The sequence below is a fragment of the Mesoplodon bidens genome, assembly GCF_964165515.1.
Source record: "Mesoplodon bidens genome assembly, chromosome: 1".
Lineage (NCBI taxonomy): Eukaryota > Metazoa > Chordata > Mammalia > Artiodactyla > Ziphiidae > Mesoplodon > Mesoplodon bidens.
This window is the reverse complement of record NC_138176.1, coordinates 20155358-20174460: the sequence shown is the minus strand read 5'-3', so window position 1 is coordinate 20174460 and position 19103 is coordinate 20155358. Positions and strand designations below refer to the sequence as shown.

Below are 19103 nucleotides of genomic sequence, written 5' to 3'. Positions count from 1 at the left end.
TACCTTTCTGTGTCTGTGCTGATACCCCTTAAAATGTTTCCATTGTGAAAAATTTCAAACATACAGAACAGTAGAGACAAGTGTAATTAACCCCTGTGTACTCATCCCCCAATTCCAATAATTATCCAAATTTTACATTTGCTTCATCTTGTTCTTATTTTGGGGGGGGGTTTGCTTTGTTTTACAAGAATAGCATCATATTACACCTGTACCTGGCAACCTGCTTTTTACTTTATCTTAAAAATGTTTTCCTGATCAGCTCATTTACCACCTTCTTTCAATGGCTACATCGTTTTCCATTGTAGGTGTGAACCATCAATTACTCAATCATTATGCTATTCTTGGACATTCAGTCTGTTTCCAAAAATTTTTGCAATAAATTATAAATTTATTATAATAAATTAACTGCAATAAATGTCCTTGTACATAAGTATTTACATATTGGTGTATTTATTTCTGTAGGCTAGATTTCCAAAAGTGGGATGGCAGGATCCTGTGCTATATATATTTTAAGTTTTCTTCAGTATGCTAAAGTATCTTCTCAGAAGATTGTAGATACACAACCTCCCACCAGCAACATATGGATATGCCCATTTCCTTATCTCTTCTACAGCCCTGGATGTGATTTCTCGTTAAAATTGTTACGAATCTTTTTTGTAAAGAGATGGCATAAAATCAATGTTTTATATCTCTCTGCAAATGGATTATTTTTCTGCATTCATTTTGTAAATTATAGTTTTTTGATCATTATTTGGGGGAAGATAGCCAATAGGAGCATCTGGAATAGATAGAGGGCAAGAAGGAAATGTCTTTTGAAGACCAAACCACTGCTCTTTGTTCCCGTTTGCGCAGCGGAAAACGGGTGCTGGCCGCGTGGTACACATCTGCAATCTGCCGGAGGGAAGCTGCACCGAGAATGACGTCATTAACCTGGGGCTGCCCTTTGGAAAGGTCACTAATTACATCCTCATGAAGTCTACTAATCAGGTAGGTCCGGGCACTTTCACACTGGTATGTACCAGATAGACCACACATTGGTGGAGGGGAACTACATAATTTTTTTTAAAAGCAGCTGTTCATAACATAAAGGGGTAATACACAGCTGGCCTTCTGCTTTTACAGCACAGAGGTTTTCATTGATGGTGGTGTTTTGTTTCCTCTTGTTTCACCTTACCCTTCTTGTGATGGATCCAGGCCCTTGTGAGTTACCTAGAAGTGAGGATGTGCTTTGGAATGAGGTGCTCATTATCACAGAAAAGCTAGCAGGTCCCTAAAACAGAAATCCATAGACTCGAGTCTTTTCACTGTGTTACCCACCCCCTGAGCTAATGCTACTGTCTTTCTTACGTTCTAAGTTTCTCATCTCTGAGGCTATGGATTTTTGAGTCAGCCAGCAACTGACAGGGAACAGGTTATTTTCACTGATCCTTGGTGTTAGCAACCGAGGCTCTTGGTTCTCAGAGCAGAAGAGTAGGTGGGAATTAATGGATGCCTGGTGAATCTACGGAACTAAGAACCCTTAACCTATGAGGATTGACTGAGTCTTTGGGGGTTAATATGTTTGTCTTCATTTCTAAAGTCAAAGGGGGTAGTTTATACAGTGACTGGTCAGAAGTAACAATATTTAGTATTTTATTTTTAATAAATATTTTAACTTCAGGAATCAGGAACAGGCATAGGAGAAATTCTTTTCTTAATTAAGGCGTGAACTTTGGAGACTCAAAGCCACCTTGGATCATCAGTGGTCTTCCTCTGTCAACCTGGATTTAGACTACTCATTTAGTCTCTTCATTCCTCCTTCTCAGAATTCTATTTTGGGCAAATTTCCAAAATTCAGCTTGCAACATGAATGCAGTGAGACTCACTGAATTCGTTTTATTCCCATGTGACCAGTGAGAGCTCGAGGTGCTAAAATGTTTGCATGAAGAAACAGGCACTTAGAGTCAGACAGAGAAAGATAAATACTGTATGATATCACTTATAATGTGGAATCTAAAATATACAACAAACTAATGAATATAACATAAAAGAAGCAGACTCACAGATATAGAGAAAAAACTAGTGGTTACAAGTGGGGCAGGGGAAGGGGCAATATAGGGGTGGGCAAGTGGGAGGTACAAACTATTGGGTGTACGATAGGCTCAAGGATGTATTGTACAACACGGGAAATACAGCCAAGATTTTGTAATAACTAAATGGAAAGTAACCTTTAAAAATTGTATAAAAATAAAAAATTTAAGAATTTTAAAAAAAGAAAGAGGCACTTAGAAAGCTGATTGGCGGAATTTGAAAAAACCCTGACTATTTTTTTAACATCTTTATTAGAGTATAATTGCTTTACAATGTTGTGTTAGTTTCTGCTGTATAACAAAGTGAATCAGCTATACGTATACATATGTCCCCATATCCCCTCCCTCTTGCGTCTCCCTCCCACCCTCCCTATCCCACCCCTCTAGGTGGTCACAAAGCACTGAGCTGATCTCCCTGTGCTATGTGGCTGCTTCCCACTAGCTATCTGTTTTACGTTTGGTATATATGTCAATGCTGCTCTCTCACTTCGTCCCAGCTTATCCTTCCCCCTCCCCGTGTCCTCAATTCCATTCTCTACATCTGTGTCTTTATTCCTGTCCGGCCCCTAGGTTCGTCAGAACCATTTTTTTTTCTAGATTCCATATATATGTGTTAGCATACGGTATTTGTTTTGCTCTTTTTGGCTGACTTCTCTCTGTATGAGAGACTTTAGGTCCATCCACCTCACTACAGATAACTCAATTTTGTTTCTTTTCATGGCTGAGTAATATTCCATCGTATATATGTGCCACATCTTTATCCATTCATCTGTCAATGGACACTTAGGTTGCTTCCATGTCCTGGCTATTGTAAATAGTGCTGCAATGAACACTGTGGTACATGACTCTTTTTGAATTATGGTTTTCTCAGGGTATATGCCCAGTAGTGGGATTGCTGGGTCAAATGGTACTTCTATGTGTAGTTTTTAAAAGAACCCCCATACTGTTCTCCATAGTGGCTGTATCAATTTACATTCCCACCAACAGTGCAGGAGGGTTCCCTTTTCTCCACACCCTCTCCAGCATTTATTATTTGTAGACTTTTTTTTTTTTTTTGGCGGTACGCGGGCCTCTCACTGTTGTGGCCTCTCCCGTTGCGGAGCACAGGCTCCAGACGCGCTGGCTCAGCGGCCATGGCTCACGGGACCAGCCACTCTGCGGCATGTGGGATCTTTCCAGACCAGGGCACGAACCCGAATCCCCTGTATCGGCAGGTGGACTCTCAACCACTACGCCACCAGGGAAGCCCTGTTTGTAGACTTTTTGATGATGGCCATTCTGACAGGTATGAGGTGATACCTCATTGTAGTTTTAATTTACATTTCTCTAATGATTAGTGATGTTGAGCATCCTTTCATGTGTTTGTTGGCAGTCTGTATGTCTTTGGAGAAATGTCTCTTTAGGTCTTCTGCCCATTTTTGGATTGGGTTGTTTGTTTTCTTGATATTGAGCTGCATGAGCTGCTTGTATATTTGGGAGATTAATCCTTTGTCAGTTGCTTCATTTGTAAATATTTTCTCCCATTCTGAGGGTTGTCTTCGTCTTGTTTATGGTTTCCTTTGCTGTGCAAAAGCTTTTAAGTTTCATTAGGTCCCATTTGTTTATTTTTGTTTTTATTTCCATTTCTCTAGGAGGTGGGTCAAAAAGGATCTTGCTGTGATTTATGTCATAGAGCGTTCTGCCTATGTTTGCCTCTAAGAGTTTGATAGTGTCTGACCTTATATTTTGGTCTTTAATCCATTTTGAGTTTATTTTTGTGTATGGTGTTAGGGAGGGTTCTAATTTCGTTCTTTTACATGTAGCTGTCCAGTTTTCTCAGCACCACTTATTGAAGAGGCTGTCTTTTCTCCATTGTATTCTCTTGCCTCCTTTGTCAAAGATAAGGTGATCATATGTGCGTGGGTTTATCTGTGGGCTTTCTATCCTGTTCCATTGATCTATATTTCTGTTTTTGTGCCAGTACCGTACTATCTTGATTACTGTAGCTTTGTAGTATAGTTGAAGTCCGGGGGCCTGATTCCTCCCGCTCTGTTTTTCTTTCTCTTTCTCTTTTTTTTTCTTTGGCTATTCAGGGTCTTTTGTGTTTCCATACAAATTGTGAAATTTTTTGTTCTAGTTCTGTGAAAAATGCCATTGGTAGTTTGATAGGGATTGCATTGAGTCTGTAGATTGCTTTGGGTAGTAGAGTCATTTTCACAATGTTAATTCTTTCAATCCAAGAACATGGTATATCTCTCCATCTGTTTGTATGGTCTTTAATTGCTTTCATCAGTGTCTTATAATAAGTTTTCTGTATACAGGTCTTTTTTCTCCTTAGGTAGGTTTATTCCTAGGTATTTTATTCTTTTGTTGCAATGGTAAATGGGAGTGTTTCCTTAATTTCTCTTTCAGATTTTTCATCATTAGTGTATAGGAATGCAAGAGACTTCTGTGCATTAGTTTTGTATCCTGCTACTTTACCAAATTCATTGATTAGCTCTAGTAGTTTTCTGGTAGCATCTTTAGGATTCTCTGTGTATAGTATCATGTTATCTGCAAACAGTGACAGTTTTACTTCTTCTTTTCTGATTTGGATTCCTTTTATTTCTTTTTCTTCTCTGATTGCTGTGGCTAAAACTTCCAAAACTATATTGAATAATAGCAGTGAGCGTGGGCAACCTTGTCTTGTTCCTGATCTTAGAGTAAAAGAACCCTCACTTTTTGGTTTCCCATACTTCTGCCATAGACTGTGACAGCATGGAGAGAGGCATGTCTGAAATTCAAAAGCAAATGTGAGGGAAGGAGGGAGGATGAGCTTGTTAAGCCCATGCAGTTCAAGGAAATGGGAGATGAGGGCCCACAGCAAGGGCTCCCTTGCCACAAACCATGTTTCCTTTTCAACACTGAGGGACCAGATCATTGCAGCCTCAGTATAGTACAAATGCAACAAATCTAAGACAATAACAGTGACAAATCTGCCACAGCAGCTCCTGGGGTCAACTGTCAGGTCAGTCAAAACAGGCTATTTAGAAACTCCCTGTAGGCACCGACTGAGTGGAAAACCTGTTTCTTTGTAAGGGTTTTTATCAGAAAAGTTAAAGAGGAGAGATGCTGTGGAAACATAACTGAGGGTCTCCTCTCTCTCCAGCTCACAGAGACATGGCCTTCCTTCAAGCCTAGGGAGCCCCCGAGTTTTTTAGTGTATTTCTTTCTTTGCAAAGAAATTGAGAGCTCAGATACCCAGGGCTTGTGTCTGTCTCCTGTCATCACCACCACCAAATAGCAAGTTTTTCAGGGATGAGCCCAAGGTCACTTGTGCGGCAGACTCACTCCTCCCCACCCCCTTCCCTCGGGGGAACTCTGGGTTAATGGACCCTCCCATCCAGAGGGACTCCTGTGGCATGATGTAGTCCAGGATGGACATATGTAATTAAGAATAATGTTTGGTAACCATGGGGACCAGGAGAGGGGCCATCTTATAATGAGCTCTTTTGCTGAAGTTAATAAATAAGTCTCTTTGAACAGATGGGATCAAAGAAAGCTCTTCCTTGTACAGAATTTTTTCCTTTTTATTGAGGTATAAAACACATACTCTAAAATGCACTAGTCTTAAGTGTACTCCATTAATTTTTTACATGTGTACACCTATGTATTTGCCTTGCGGGTCAAGATACAGAACATTTCCAGGGCCCCAGAAGGTTTCCTCATTTTCCTTCCCAGTCGGTATCCCACCACCAAGCCCGAGGGAAGCTCAGTTCTAACTTTTACCACCATCAGTTTGTTTTGCCTAATTCTTGAACTTCATATACATGGAGTCATACCTTGAACAGAATTTTCGTTAAGACCATTCAAGTCAAGTCCAGTGTCTGTCCTTCCTTTCTTTCCTAGGCCTTTTTAGAGATGGCTTACACAGAGGCTGCCCAGGCCATGGTCCAGTATTACCAAGAAAAATCTGCCATGATCAATGGTGAGAAGTTGCTCATTCGGATGTCCAAGAGATACAAGGAATTGCAGCTGAAGGTAAAGCATTCTCTCCTTCATTCAGTCATTCAAGAAGCAACAGCTAAGTGTCTCCTCCTTGTCAGCCACTGGCCTAAGTGCTGGTGGGAAGGAGAGCACAGGAAAAGATCCAAAAATTACCCACTGCCTTTGAGGATATCACATGGAAAGGCAAACCCATTATAACATGGCAAGAAAAGTGCTCATTGAGGTAAGTGCAAGATGCAAAGGGGTGCTTGGGGCAAGATGACTACCTACCTGGGACCCAAGGAGGATTTTAAGAGAAGTCTTGAAAGATGAAGAAAGAAGGGAAAGATGGTTGCTTTTCAGAGGTGAGAGTTCCAAGCATAAACCCCTGAATGAAACCCAGACAGGTCTTCAGTAACTTTTTCTTCATCTGTCGCCCCCTTGATCTTTTATTCTCTCCTCCATCCTCTCTATGGTTATTGTCTTAAGCCCCATAGAAAGCCTTCTGAGCAGCACACGACTGAGTTGGCCATTGTCCGAACTCAGGATTGCATTGAGGTAATTCCAAACAGGGCTTTTGTTTTTGTTTTAGCTTGCTCTACCATTCGCTTCATTTTTTCTTTCTTTTTTGTTTTATTGTGAAGTATAACATACAGACAGAAAAGTGACTCATTTTGTATTGCACAGTTGAAAAAGTAATAATGGGTGAACCCCATAAATCCCACAAAACCACGACCAAAGTCAAGAAATAGGACACGGACAGCACCAGGAAGACTTTGTAAGTCCCTTCTTGTGGGAGGGTTGACCCCTCCCTCTCCACTCTCCGGGCCCTGAGATAACCGTTTCCTTATTATTCCACCCCTCTCGATGCCTTTTTTAACATTATAGTTTAGTTTTACCTATTTTTGAACTTTATGTGAATGGAATCATACTGTGTTCTTTCATTCAACGTTATGCCATCTATGTTGGGTGCATCTTTATTTTCATTGTGATATAAATGTCCATTGTATGACTATCAATTTGTTTAGCCATTCCACTGTTGATGGACATTTGGGTTGTTCCAGTTTTAGGGTATTAGAGACACTGCTGCTATGAACCTTTCAAACATGTTATCCCAGTACCCATGTACATGTGTGTATAACCAGGGAAAGGTACATAACTAGAAGTAGAATGGCTGGATCACAAGGCGTGCTTACCCTCAACTGTACTAGATGATAGCATTCCTACTAGTAGTGTCTGAGAGTTTTCAATAGCTCACCTTCTTGCTAACACTTCGTCTTGTCCAATTATTTAATTTTTGCCTCTCTGGGGAGAGTGTAATGGTTTATCATGATTTTATTTTTTATTTTCTGTATTAATTGAAGTTGAGCAGTTTTTCATGTGTTTGTTGGTTATTCCATCTAGGTCTTCTCCAGTGGGAAATTTCTTTTTAAACCATTTGCCCATGCTTTTCTTTTGGATTGTATCTTCCTATTGGTTTGCAGGAGTTCTCTTGGCTGGAGCCATTAGTCCATTTGGATTTATTGTATTTAATGCCATATTTGTGGTTAAATCTAACTTCTTATTTTGTGCTTTCTACCGTCCTATTTAATGGGATTTTCCAGTTGACTTCAGCTCATTCCATATTTAGTAAGGGTCCATTTTGTTCAAGGCTCACAGCCCTTAATCTGCCTTCAAGGTTCAAGCCAGAAGACAAAGGCTCAGTGGTTGTTTCTAGCTAGGACTAGCATTCTGACAAGTCTACATATGTAGCTCGGTAATGTGTCAACCAGTTGTCAAAGTCCTGATTCTGCTTTGCTTGCATTATTGCTTCTGAAGTTCCTTTGCCAACAGTTCTGCTTCAGGCAGAACCTGGCACTTTTTTTTTTCCAACTCACGAAAGCCTGTTGCTTTTCTCAGACAAGTCAACGATCCCACCCCATTCTGTACCCAAAGTTCTTGTTCTCCTGGATTCTGCCCTGGGGGCTTAGAATTGAATGACTGCACTGAATTCCCAGGGGAGCTTTGGTCTCCAAATGAGATGTTGTCATAAGGCTCTAATCAGGATTAACTGCAGTACTCTGCTTCTTATAGTACCAAAGGTGTTTGTAGTCCCTTATCAAGAGAGGTCCTTTGGGGGTGGTGCAAAAACTGTGGGTTAAAGAGGTCAGATGGTCAAAGTTTGCATTCAGCCAATGTTCAGTGAGTGCTCACTGTGGGTGGGAACTGGGCCAGGCCCCATGGATTTGGAGGTAGCAAGTCTGGGGAGGCAGAACACATAAACATAGAACCATCAACAGCCATGTGACCTACACTACATTGCAGAGTGGTAGCGCCAGCCTAGCCTCTGTGCCTTCCCTCTTTGATGACCTTGGGCAAATTGCTTAACCTCTGTGAGCCTCAGTTTCCAGATCAGTAAAGGACTATACCTTGTGTTCTTTGATTTTAAGCATTTTTTTTTCATACATGGTCTCTTTGAGGCTCACAATCACCCTCCCCTATGAGGTGTGTAGGGTGGATAATAACAGTAATTAAATAGTACAATAGGGCTTCCCTGGTGGCGCAGTGGTTGAGAGTCCGCCTGCTGATGCGGGGGACACGGGTTCGTGCCCTGGTACGGGAAGGTCCCACATGCCGCGGAGCGGCTGGGCCCGTGAGCCATGGCCGTTGAGCCTGCGCGTCCGGAGCCTGTGCTCCGCGACGGGAGAGGCCACAACAGTGAGAGGCCCGTGTACCACAAAAAAAAAAAAAAAAGTACAATAATACTAACAAGAATATATACCTTTAATTGAGTCCTGGGTCAAGTAATGTGCCAAGCACTTTAATACATTATCTACTGCGATCCTGGCGTCAGTACTGTCAGGCAGGTATTATTATGTCAGTTTTACAGATGAGGAAACTGAGCCTCATAGGAGTTCAGTAACTTGCCCAAGATCATAATTACTGGAAGAGCCATGATTAAAACCTAGGACTGCTTTGGTTTTGCACTGTATTTGCATCTCTATACTGTGTTTTTATAATCTCTGTTGTCCATGTGAAAAACAGAGAAATCAGGTAATTTGCTTACAGTCATCCAGTCAGTAAGCAGCAGAGATGGTATTCTAATAGAGCTTATCAAACTTCAATGTGCATACAAATCACTTATGGATCTCATTACAAGTTCTGATTCAGTAGGTCTGAGGCAGGGTGGTGATTCTGTGTTTCTCACAAGCTCCCAGGAGATGCTGATGTTTCTGGTCCTCAGAGCACACTTTGAGTGGCTAGAAAACATTGTTCCTGACCTTTAGTAAGGATTTTCTGCTTCCCAAGCAGTCAGTCACACTGCCTCTATGTGAAGACATCTCAAGGCATAAGTTTCCACTGCATAGAAATATGTGCATTGTGGTCCCTATGTTGACCTGAATCAGCTAGAACTTTAGCATAATGGCTAAAGTGAAAAAAAGGAATGTTTTCACTCATGTAACTGAAAAGACCAGGAGTAGCCCTGGCTGCAGGCATGGCTGGATTCAGGGCCCAACTGCTATCATGAGGACTTGGTTTCTCTCCACTCTGCTTTCGGTTTGCTTGACTTTGTCATTGGGGTCTCCCTGCGGTGGCCCCTGACAGCCCCCGGCTCTCTCCTCCAGGCGGCGCGATGGCTTCAGTGATTCCAGCAGCTCTGGCGCCTCAGCCTCCCATTTCCTTCACCAAGAGAAAGCTGGAGTTTTTCCTAGTAGCTCCCACAGAAGCCCTGAAAGTCCTTCCAATCAGGCTAGCTTTGGACATGTGCTCTTCCCTGAGCCAGTCTCTGTGGCCGTGCTGTGACTGGCCAGGCCTGTGTCACCTGCTGTGTCCTGGGAGCAGGCTGCAGAAGAGAGGATGGTTCCTGGGGAGGCAGACAGCAAAGCGCTGTATCCACATGTGTCACTGTATCCACATGTGTCACTGTATCCACATGTGTCTCTGGGCCAAAGGGCTACCACATGGGGTCCAGCCAGGGCTTGCAGAGGTGGGGGAAATCTTGATGGGTCTCTGTTCTGGAACTTTACCTTTTGCTCACCAGGCAAAATGGAGGGAGAAGAAGGAGAGATTTTAAGGCATTTTCTCCTCTCCTCTCTTGAATATTTCCTCATGCCAGTAATCTTATCTCACTCTTTGTGGCAGAGATTTTATTCCTCAGGGCGTTTGGGGCAGAAACTTTCACGTAATAGGTGTCCAACAAATGTGTGAAATGAATGAGAAAGAGAAAATCTGAAGGAACAATAAAAAGTGAGTGTTCTCCTGCCTGCAGACCTGCGTGACAAGACTGGTTATTCTATAGAGACTTCCCCAGAGTCACAGTGTCTTACCGGCAGAAGGGAATTTGGAATAGTTTAAACCTGTGTGTTCCAGTCACTCCATCAGAGAACTGTCAGGGGGTTTTCAAGTCCTCTTGCCCAGATGTTCTCATTTAGTGGATTGGGGTGGGACTGAAGCTCCCAGGTGGTTTGGGGACAGCGGGCCTGGTTTCAGAGCCACTGGTAAATTGCCAGCCTCTTAGCCACAGAGGTGGTCCCTGGCCCTGGGAAGCAGTCCTGTGAGTGGTCCATGATGCTCTTGGTTAGGAAGAATAAGTCAGCAAATGATGATTGAGGGTCTTTTCCATATTACATGTGGTGCCGAGAGCTACAATGAATATGAGGACGGTCCTCACTTGGGGAAAGTTTGCTGTCTCACTTGTGATTATTTTCCCAATCACAGAACAGCCTCCTGGGGCCACTGTCAGCCCAGCGCCCCCTGAAGTTCCTTCTGTTCAGGTCTCACGGCCCCGGAGAGGCAGGGAATGGGGTTATTGATCACAGCCATTAGTGGCACAGGGCCCCGCATGGAATGAGCACTCCACGATGACTGGCTGGAGAGGTGGAGCGATGGGCTAACGAGAAAGATCATGACAATCTGCAAATACTATATGCTGGGGTTGGCGGAGATAAACTGGGGAGATAAACAATTCTCGTGATTTCAACCTGAGTGCATACATACGGAGCTCCTAGAAGTTCAGTGGCAAAAGGCAGTGTGACTTGCTTGTGTAAAGAAGGGAGAGATTCCTGAGTAGGGCTTTGAAGGATGAGGCAACTTAACGAAACAGAGAGGGGGTTTCTGGGCAGCAGTCGGGTGAGAAGAGATGTAGAGCCTGGAAAGCACACTCATGTCAGAAACAGTCAGGGCTGCTGGGACAGGATCTGGCTCTGACAAGTTCAGGGCTCATCTGGAAGGTTTCAGCATCTTCCTGGGACTCTGGAGACATGTAAAACAGCCGCGGAGGGGTCCGAAGGCACAAAACTCTCTAGCAGCTTCTTTTATGCTGGCCCAACATCCGCCTCCCTCTGAGGGCACACTTCCCTGGGACTGTATGGGGCTTGGAAGCTCACCCTTGTCCTAAAGTAGCAAGATGTGTTGACCAAGAGCACTGTGGATGGTCCCCTGGGGCTTGTTGACAGTGGAAATGGATTCACCATCGGGGCGGGGGGTGGGTTCAATATACCATTCTGTCTACTTTTGTGTGTGTTTGAAATGTTCTACAATAAAAAGCTACCCCCAAACATCTTCGCAGACCTACTCCGTTCTCTTCCGTTTCCACTCCCCTGCAGCAATTACAGCATTATCGTACCTGCCTCCTTTATACCTTTAACCACAGGTTAACGAGGCCAGGCCTGAAGAGGAAGACTGAGAGGATTTTCTTAGAGTGAAAAGTTGATTCTGTTATTTGAAAGTCTTTGGCCACTTCTGACTCCTTCTCAGATGGCAGCTGGCAGGGTGTTTGAGCCAGAGAGTGCCAACAATTTGGAATTATCACTTAAAAGAGAGAAACTGACCTCTGGTCCTCAGAGAGGGATCATAGTGCCCGTGTCCGCCAGCCCCAGCGTATAGTATTTGCAGATTGTCATGTCCTTTCTCGTCAGCCCATCCCTCCATCTCTCCAGCCAGTCATCGTGGAGCGCTCATTCCATGCGGGGCCCTGTGCCACTAATGGCTGCGATCAATAACCCTATTCACTGCCTGTTCTGTGATTGTGAAAATAAGGGGCAAGGAAATAGTTAAGCCCAGAAGAGGCTCTTCTAGTCCCCAAAGAACTCTGGATGCATCTCTTTGACCCCCGCGGGACCACATTGGGCCACTAGAGGATGTTTCCATCTGTGGTGCTTGATTGGCTTCTCTGCCCTCATCAGGCGGCACCCAGAGGGGAAGGGCCCGAGGGGCTGCTGTCTGTGGTGATGGAGGTGCAGAAGCCACCATGAGCTCCTAGAACACCTCTGGCTCTGACATTGGCCTGACCTGCCCGTCCCTGCAGGTCTCAACCCCACCACCCACGCTACCCCTGGGTAACCGGCAAAACCTCAGCTGCTCCCTGACCAGGCCCCCTCCTCTCACCCCAGGCTCTCCTGGATCTGGACTGGAAGGAACAATCACGAGGATATGAGATTCCAGAGAGCAGAAGAAAAGTGTTGGGGACTTTGGGGACTCTTTTTTTTGCCACAGAAAGTCCCTGATCCAACCCCCTCAGGGAATTTGTGTGTTCTGAAAAGTCGCCATGGTACCTTGTACCCGGTTTGGGGGCACATCCTTTAGCCTTCGCCTATTCCAGCTTGGCAGGGTGAGGACAGATTTGGGACTTGGGATGTGGCCTCCCCGGTGCCAGGAGATCTCATCACATGTCCCTGCACTTGATCCTGATGGCTCCCTCCGGCTTTCCCAAGCTGGCCCGCATGGAGGCAGTGCTGCAGTGGGTCTCCTGGGGACCAGCCATCCCAGGCGGGCCTCTCCCATGATGGTGCAGCAGGCAACTTCCAGCTTGTGGCCCAAGGTGGGGAGGCAGAAGGAAGACCCACTCCGTGGAATCACCTCCACGGGAACCTTCTCGTTCTACCCACAGGTGGTGACCAACAACGCTGGCGGGAGGACAGATGGTCTCGGGTAGGGTGGAAGGAAGCATCCTGGGCAGTAGCCTTCTTCTCCGCCCAGGCCCACAGCCCCAGCTCTTTTCTTGCTTGGCCTTCGGTCTCTGCTTCTGGTCCAGTTTAAGCAGCTCAGGTGCTAGTTGACAGTGCAGGGCTTGGGTGATCTGGTTACTTGTAGGTGACACTTCCATATGCTTACAGAGGGTCAACCTTTATAGCTACAGTCAGATGAAAGGGACCATTTGCCAAAAGTGTGAGGCTCCTTTCGGGTGGGTATCCTGACCAGTGCTCAGTTCCTGGGCCTTTTCTTGAACGGGGATTGACTGCCTTCTTGACCTCCTCCTTCTTCACGACCACAGGGCTAGCGGTCACTTCCTTCTCTTTGACGTTCTCTCCTCTTGCATTTCGAGTTGACAAGAGATCCCTCCCTGGCTTGAACGTTTTACATCCTTTCCCTAAGTCCGAGCTCTGACTTCTGCCCTGAAACCACAGGCAGTTCCTCCTTTATTCTCTCCTGAACTGTTTTCCCAGCCCAAGCTTCAATCTTAACAATAACACAGATAAGCAGCTGTGCGCTCAGAGGACTCACAGAATTCTAGTACCAGCTAATCACAGAGCTCAATTCATATCTCTGGTCCTGGGTTTCACACCTATAAAATGAGATATTTGATGATACCTAACATTTGTATAGCTCTAAGATTTCATGATCCTTTGTTAAGTACGTAGGAAAAAATTGAGGATAAAAAGAGCAGTTGAGGGCTTCCCTGGTGGTGCAGTGGTTGAGAGTCCGCCTGCCGATGCAGGGGACACGGGTTCGTGTCCTGGTTCGGGAAGATCCCACATGCCGCGGAGCGGCTGGGCCCGTGAGCCATGGCCGCTGAGCCTGCGCGGCCGGAGCCTGTGCTCCGCAATGGGAGAGGCCACAACAGTGAGAGGCCCGCGTACCACAAAAAAAAAAAAAAAAAAAAAAAGAGCAGTTGATTAAGTTTCTTAATAAAATTCTTTGTCAAAAGTTGACATCAGGGCTTCCCTGGTGGCTCAGTGGTTGAGAGTCCGCCTGCCGATGCAGGGGACACGGGTTCGTGCCCCGGTCCGGGAAGATCCCACATTCCGCAAAGCGGCTGGGCCCGTGAGCCATGGCTGCTGAGCCTGCGTGTCCGGAGCCTGTGCTCCGCGACGGGAGAGGCCACAATAGTGAGAGGCCCACGTACCGCAAAAAAAAAAAAAAAAGTTGACATCATAGACTGAGGGTTTTTAGGTCTTTTTTTTAACATCAGTGTTATTGAGATATAATTCACATACCATAAATTCAGCCTGTTCCATACATTTTAATTGAATGGATGAATTTTGTGTAGTCTTTTGGAAAATGCTTCCATCCTTTCTTGCTCATGAATTTCTTGTTTTAATCATTTATTTTTTATTGTTTTGTTAATGTTTGGCCATTCTGGGTTTAGGAAAGGGCTTTGGTTGGGATTTGGGAGCTGATGTGGTCCTGTCCTGGCACAGTAGTAACTTCTGGGAAGGGCAGAGCCTTTGGGTGCCCTGCATCCTCAGCTGTGAAACCTGGCTCACAGCCTGCACTGCCCACGTTGCAGATTTACATCGAGCGCCAAATGACCCCTGTGGAGCCCTGCACTGAAGTCAGGAGTTGCAGGAAGCATGGGGCATAGAAAGGACCTTGGAGTTAAAATGCCTGTTGTCAAGTCCTGGTTTTCTAATGATCTCTGTGACCTTGAATGTGTTCCTTAACACAGCACCACCCCAGGAGTCACCCTAGAACACAGTGTGGCTGGTGGCTGGAGCTGTGCCAGGCAGAACTCTGCTTCAGTGACCTCTCTGGGTCTCAGTTTCCTCAGGTGTAAAATGTGGAGGCTGCATGTTAGTGATCTTCAAGTCTCTTTCCAAGTTATAATGCCTTCCTCCCTCCCGCCCTCCTTCCCTTCCTTCCTTTCACATTTTAGGTATTTTCTTTTATTCGGAAGGAGGTGGGAGGTGGGTATTAACAAATGCTGCTTTTTCCCAGCATGTGGATGGTGAGCCTCAGGCTCCTTCCTTCCCAGCTCAGTGGATGCCACGTGCCCTGGACCACTCAGCCCCACCACCATTCAGCCTTATGCTTATACTCCTCATCCTCTGGATTAAACTTTTTCTTCCCCTAAAAAGGCACCTTTCCCCCTTTGGTGGACAAGGCAATGAACCCAAGTCCTAGCTGCTTCCTTCTGGTGTTTGCAAGGCCATCTGTGGTCTGATGGTGACCCCTCTGACTTTGCCTAGAAACCTGGGAAAACCGTGGCTGCCATCATCCAGGACATCCATTCCCAGAGGGAGAGGGACATGTTCCGGGAAGCAGACAGGTGAGGCCCGGTCTTAGGTCTCAGGGCAGACTCTGCGTCATTGGAACATTCTCCGCTTTCTCTTTCTTTGGGGTATTTGAGTCACTTGTGCTCTGCCCTTGGCTCTGCCCTGTCCATCAGCCTCTCTGGGCCCTATGTTTCCATGTGCCTGATGGAACGCATCAGTCCAGTCCAGTGCTCAGGTTAAACCTCAGAAAAGTTCAAGATGCTAAGCTTCCCCTCAGTGGCTCCTCCTTTGTTGGCAAGGAGTATAGGAGGGGATCTGCTGATATATGGCTCTCAGGGGCCAATGTACACTCTGCTAAACCAGCCTGCAAGTGTGTCTGTGTGTTGTGTGTGTTGTGCATGTGTGTTTGGTGTGTGTTGTGGTTGTATTGTTTGTGGTGTGTTGTATGTGTGTGTGTTTGGTGTGTGTTGTGTGGTTGTATTGTGTGTGTTGTGTTGTATGTGTGTGTTCTGTATGTGTGTTTGGTGTGTGTTGTGTGGCTGTATTGTGTGTTGTGTTTGTGTGTGTGGTGTGTGTTTGGTGTGTGGTTGCATTGTGCGTGTAGTGTGTTGTGTTTGGTGTGTGTGGTATGTGGTTGTATTGTGTGGTGTGTGTGTTTGGTGTGTGTTGTGTTGTATGTGTGTGGTGTGTGTATGTGGTACATGTGTGGGTGTATATGTGTGGTGTGTATGTGTGGTGTGGGTGTGTGTATAGTGTGTGGTGTGTGTGTCTTCTGTTTAGAGCCAGCCCTTGATTTTTCTTGAGCTGAATGTAGGTGTAGAAACATCCATGACCTGACCAGTCATTTACTCTGAACATCGAGTGCAGTCACATTTCCAACTCACTTCTCCCAGCTGAGGTTGTGACCCTGCCAAGCCAGGGCTACAAGTTCACCACTGTCACTGCCCTATGGAGACAGGCCCTGCAGAGGCCACTGTGGAAAACAGCAGGAGCGGCACCTGGCCGGCACATTCTGTGGTTCTTACCCAGGGCTGCCGCAGATGGCACTCTAACCTCGCTCCAGAGGGCCCGGCCCAGGCTGCTTCCCCAGTGGAGGTCAAGGCTGGTCCCAGTGAGCCACGTCTCTTGTCCCCTGGTCAGTGAGGACTGCGTGATTTTCCTGTATTTGGGAACCAAATGAAAGTTGCCTGTCCTTTTAGAATGTCAGGTGGATGACTCAGGTGACCTGCTTAATAACAACGTGTGTGTGTGTGTGTGTGTGTATGTGTGTGTGTGTATCTTTGTATGTAGCTGTTCAGGTTTGGGATTTTTGTTCATTTGTTTGTTTTTAATATTATGGTTGTTTGGGTTTTTAAAAAACGTGTGAAGCCACACTGTGACCCTGCAGTTCTGTGGTAGAGTCGGGGGGTAGGTGATCAAGAGGTCTTGCTCTGAACCCTATATGGGCTGGGGTCTTTTTCTGGGTTTCTGTTTCTTCGTCTGATACATGTGCAGGTCAGAGCTCTAAGGATTCTTCCAACCCCAAAATGCCTTCCTAGAAAAATGGAGCCCAAGAGGTGGCCTTTATTTCGGTAGAGGCCAGGTGGAGGGGCGGCTTCAGTCTCATAGTCAAGAGGTCGGCTGATTGAACCCCGGGGTTAGGCAGTCTTGCCCACCAGGCTGGACCAGGGCAACCTGCCCCCCGGCCACCAGAAGAGTCTCCTCCTCCCTGAGCGTAGCTGATTTCCAAGAGGAAGAGAGCTGGGGTGAGCCAAAACAGCCCAATTTTTCATCCCAGTTGCCAGGAGCAAAATGAGTAAAGGGGCAGAAAGCCCCCAGTGCTGTGCTCAGGGAAAATCCCTCCCAGAAGCCTGGAGGGAGGAAGAGCTTGTTCCTGGACCTCTCTGTGCGCTCTGCACAGTTGTGGTGAAGCATGTGTGGCCAGCTGGGGTCACATGCACAGTATGTCTGTTGCAGAGACGGGGTGTATCTGGGGATGGAGGCTGAGGGAGGTGCAGATTCTAAAATGGCTCCTTTGCTCCCTCATAGGTACGGCCCAGAAAGGCCGAGATCTCGAAGTCCGGTGAGCCGGTCATTGTCCCCGAGGTCCCACACTCCGAGCTTCACCTCCTGCAGCTCTTCTCACAGCCCCCCGGGCCCCTCTCGGGCCGACTGGGGCAGCGGCCGGGACTCGTGGGAGCACTCTCCCTACGCCAGGAGGGACGAAGAGCGAGGCCCGGTCCCCTGGAGGGAGAACGGGGAGGACAAGAGGGACAGAACGGACACGTGGGCGCATGACCGCAAACAGTACCCCCGGCAACTGGACAAGGCCGAGCTAGACGAGCGGCTGGAAGGAGGGAGGGGCTACCGAGAAAGGCACCCGAGGTCTGGGTCCCCCAACCCGCTCCACTCTGCGTCGGGATACAAAAGCCGAGAAGACGGCTACTACCGCAAAGAGTCCAAGGGCAAATCGGACAAGTATCTAAGGCAGCAGCAGGATGTCCCTGGGAGGTCCAGGAGGAAAGATGAGGCCAGGCTGCGGGAAGGCAGACACGCCCCCCCTGACGACTCGGGCAGGGAAGACGGGCTGGAACCGAAGGGCACCAAGTCGAAGCAGAGTGAGAAGACCAGAACCAAGAGACCTGAGAGAGACCAAGACGGAGCTGATAGGAAAGAAAGCAGAAAGGCAGAGAATGAGGTAATGATGTAATCCCTTCGCCAGGTAAGGAGAGGCAGGTCCCAGGGGAGAACACTATTGATAGAATGGTGATGAGCGTTTATTGAGTGAATGAAACATTTACTGAATGTTTACTCTGTACCAGGCACTGTGCTAAACACTTTATCTCAATTTAATCCTCACGGCAAGCCTATGAGGTAATACTAGTAATAATACTATCGTTGCTATAGATGAGGAAACCGAGGCACAGAGAGTTCAAGTTAGTTGCCCCAGGACACACAGTCAGGAAATGGTGGAGCTGGAATGGTGATCTGGCTCCAAATCCCACAGCACCCTGCTGCCTTTACGAGAAATTAGGCAGGGACGTGATGCAAAGTCCTTCTATTTTGTCTGTTTGTCTAGAGTGGAACGGCCCTGAGGTGTTTGCACCCACAGACTGTTCCGGGGGAGATTAGACCTTTGGTTCGCTCCATCCTCTCTCCTGCCAAAAGCGTGTACCAGTGTTGGGGCTTTGATGAGAGGTGGTAAAGGAGAAACAGTCACCACCCATTCAGTGATACTGGGCACCCAGGGCTTGATGTGTTTCTCTAGACCCAGTCCACAGTGTTTTCCTTCCACTGGAATAAAAATGCTCAGCAGCTGCTGGCACCTTTCATCCAAGTGCTTCATCCAGGGCTCACAACGTGCTGCATGACTTCAGTTCACACAGTGGGTCACAAGGAGGACTCTGGGTACCAGGTTTATACGCTAGTTTGGCTTGCACTTCTTTCTTGCCAGAGCCACCTGCATTTAAGTAGGAGTGGTGGAGGTTGGCGAGGAGGTGGGGGTGGCCTGCACAAAGAATCCAGTTAAAAAATCATTACTATAGATGAGGAAACCGAGGCACAGAGAGTTTGCATATCTTCTAGTCTGACCCAGGAGCTGTTGACAATGACTAAGTCCAAATAAGAATCCCAGGCCTCAACTCCATGAACACTGAAGGGCCGTGCTTTGGCCACGGCTTTATTCCTACATGCATTGCCGGGGGGTGTGCTAGGCACAGGGGTTCAAAGATGAGTAGGAAGTAGTCATGTTATGGCAGAGATTAAGTTCTAGTGGGGGAAGCCAACCTACAAAAATAATTTACATAGAGTGGGGCCCCTGCTGGAGTCAAGTGGACAGTCAGCTCTGCACAGGAGAGAAGGAAAGCTGCACAGAGGAGGTGACATTTGAGCTGGACATCGAAATTGGGGAAAAAGG

General features: G+C 46.5%; 1 protein-coding gene across 1 annotated transcript in view; it reads left to right on the top strand.

Annotated features, from left to right (window-relative positions):
• RBM20 (RNA binding motif protein 20) overlaps positions 1-19103 on the top strand; it is a 212553-nt gene that overhangs the window by 165012 nt on the left and 28438 nt on the right. Inside the window, exons 6-9 of the mRNA XM_081243872.1 lie at positions 853-987; positions 5937-6068; positions 15182-15261; positions 17237-17885. Coding sequence (XP_081099998.1) covers positions 853-987; positions 5937-6068; positions 15182-15261; positions 17237-17885 — 996 coding nt within the window. The remainder of the gene's footprint in view (positions 1-852; positions 988-5936; positions 6069-15181; positions 15262-17236; positions 17886-19103) is intronic.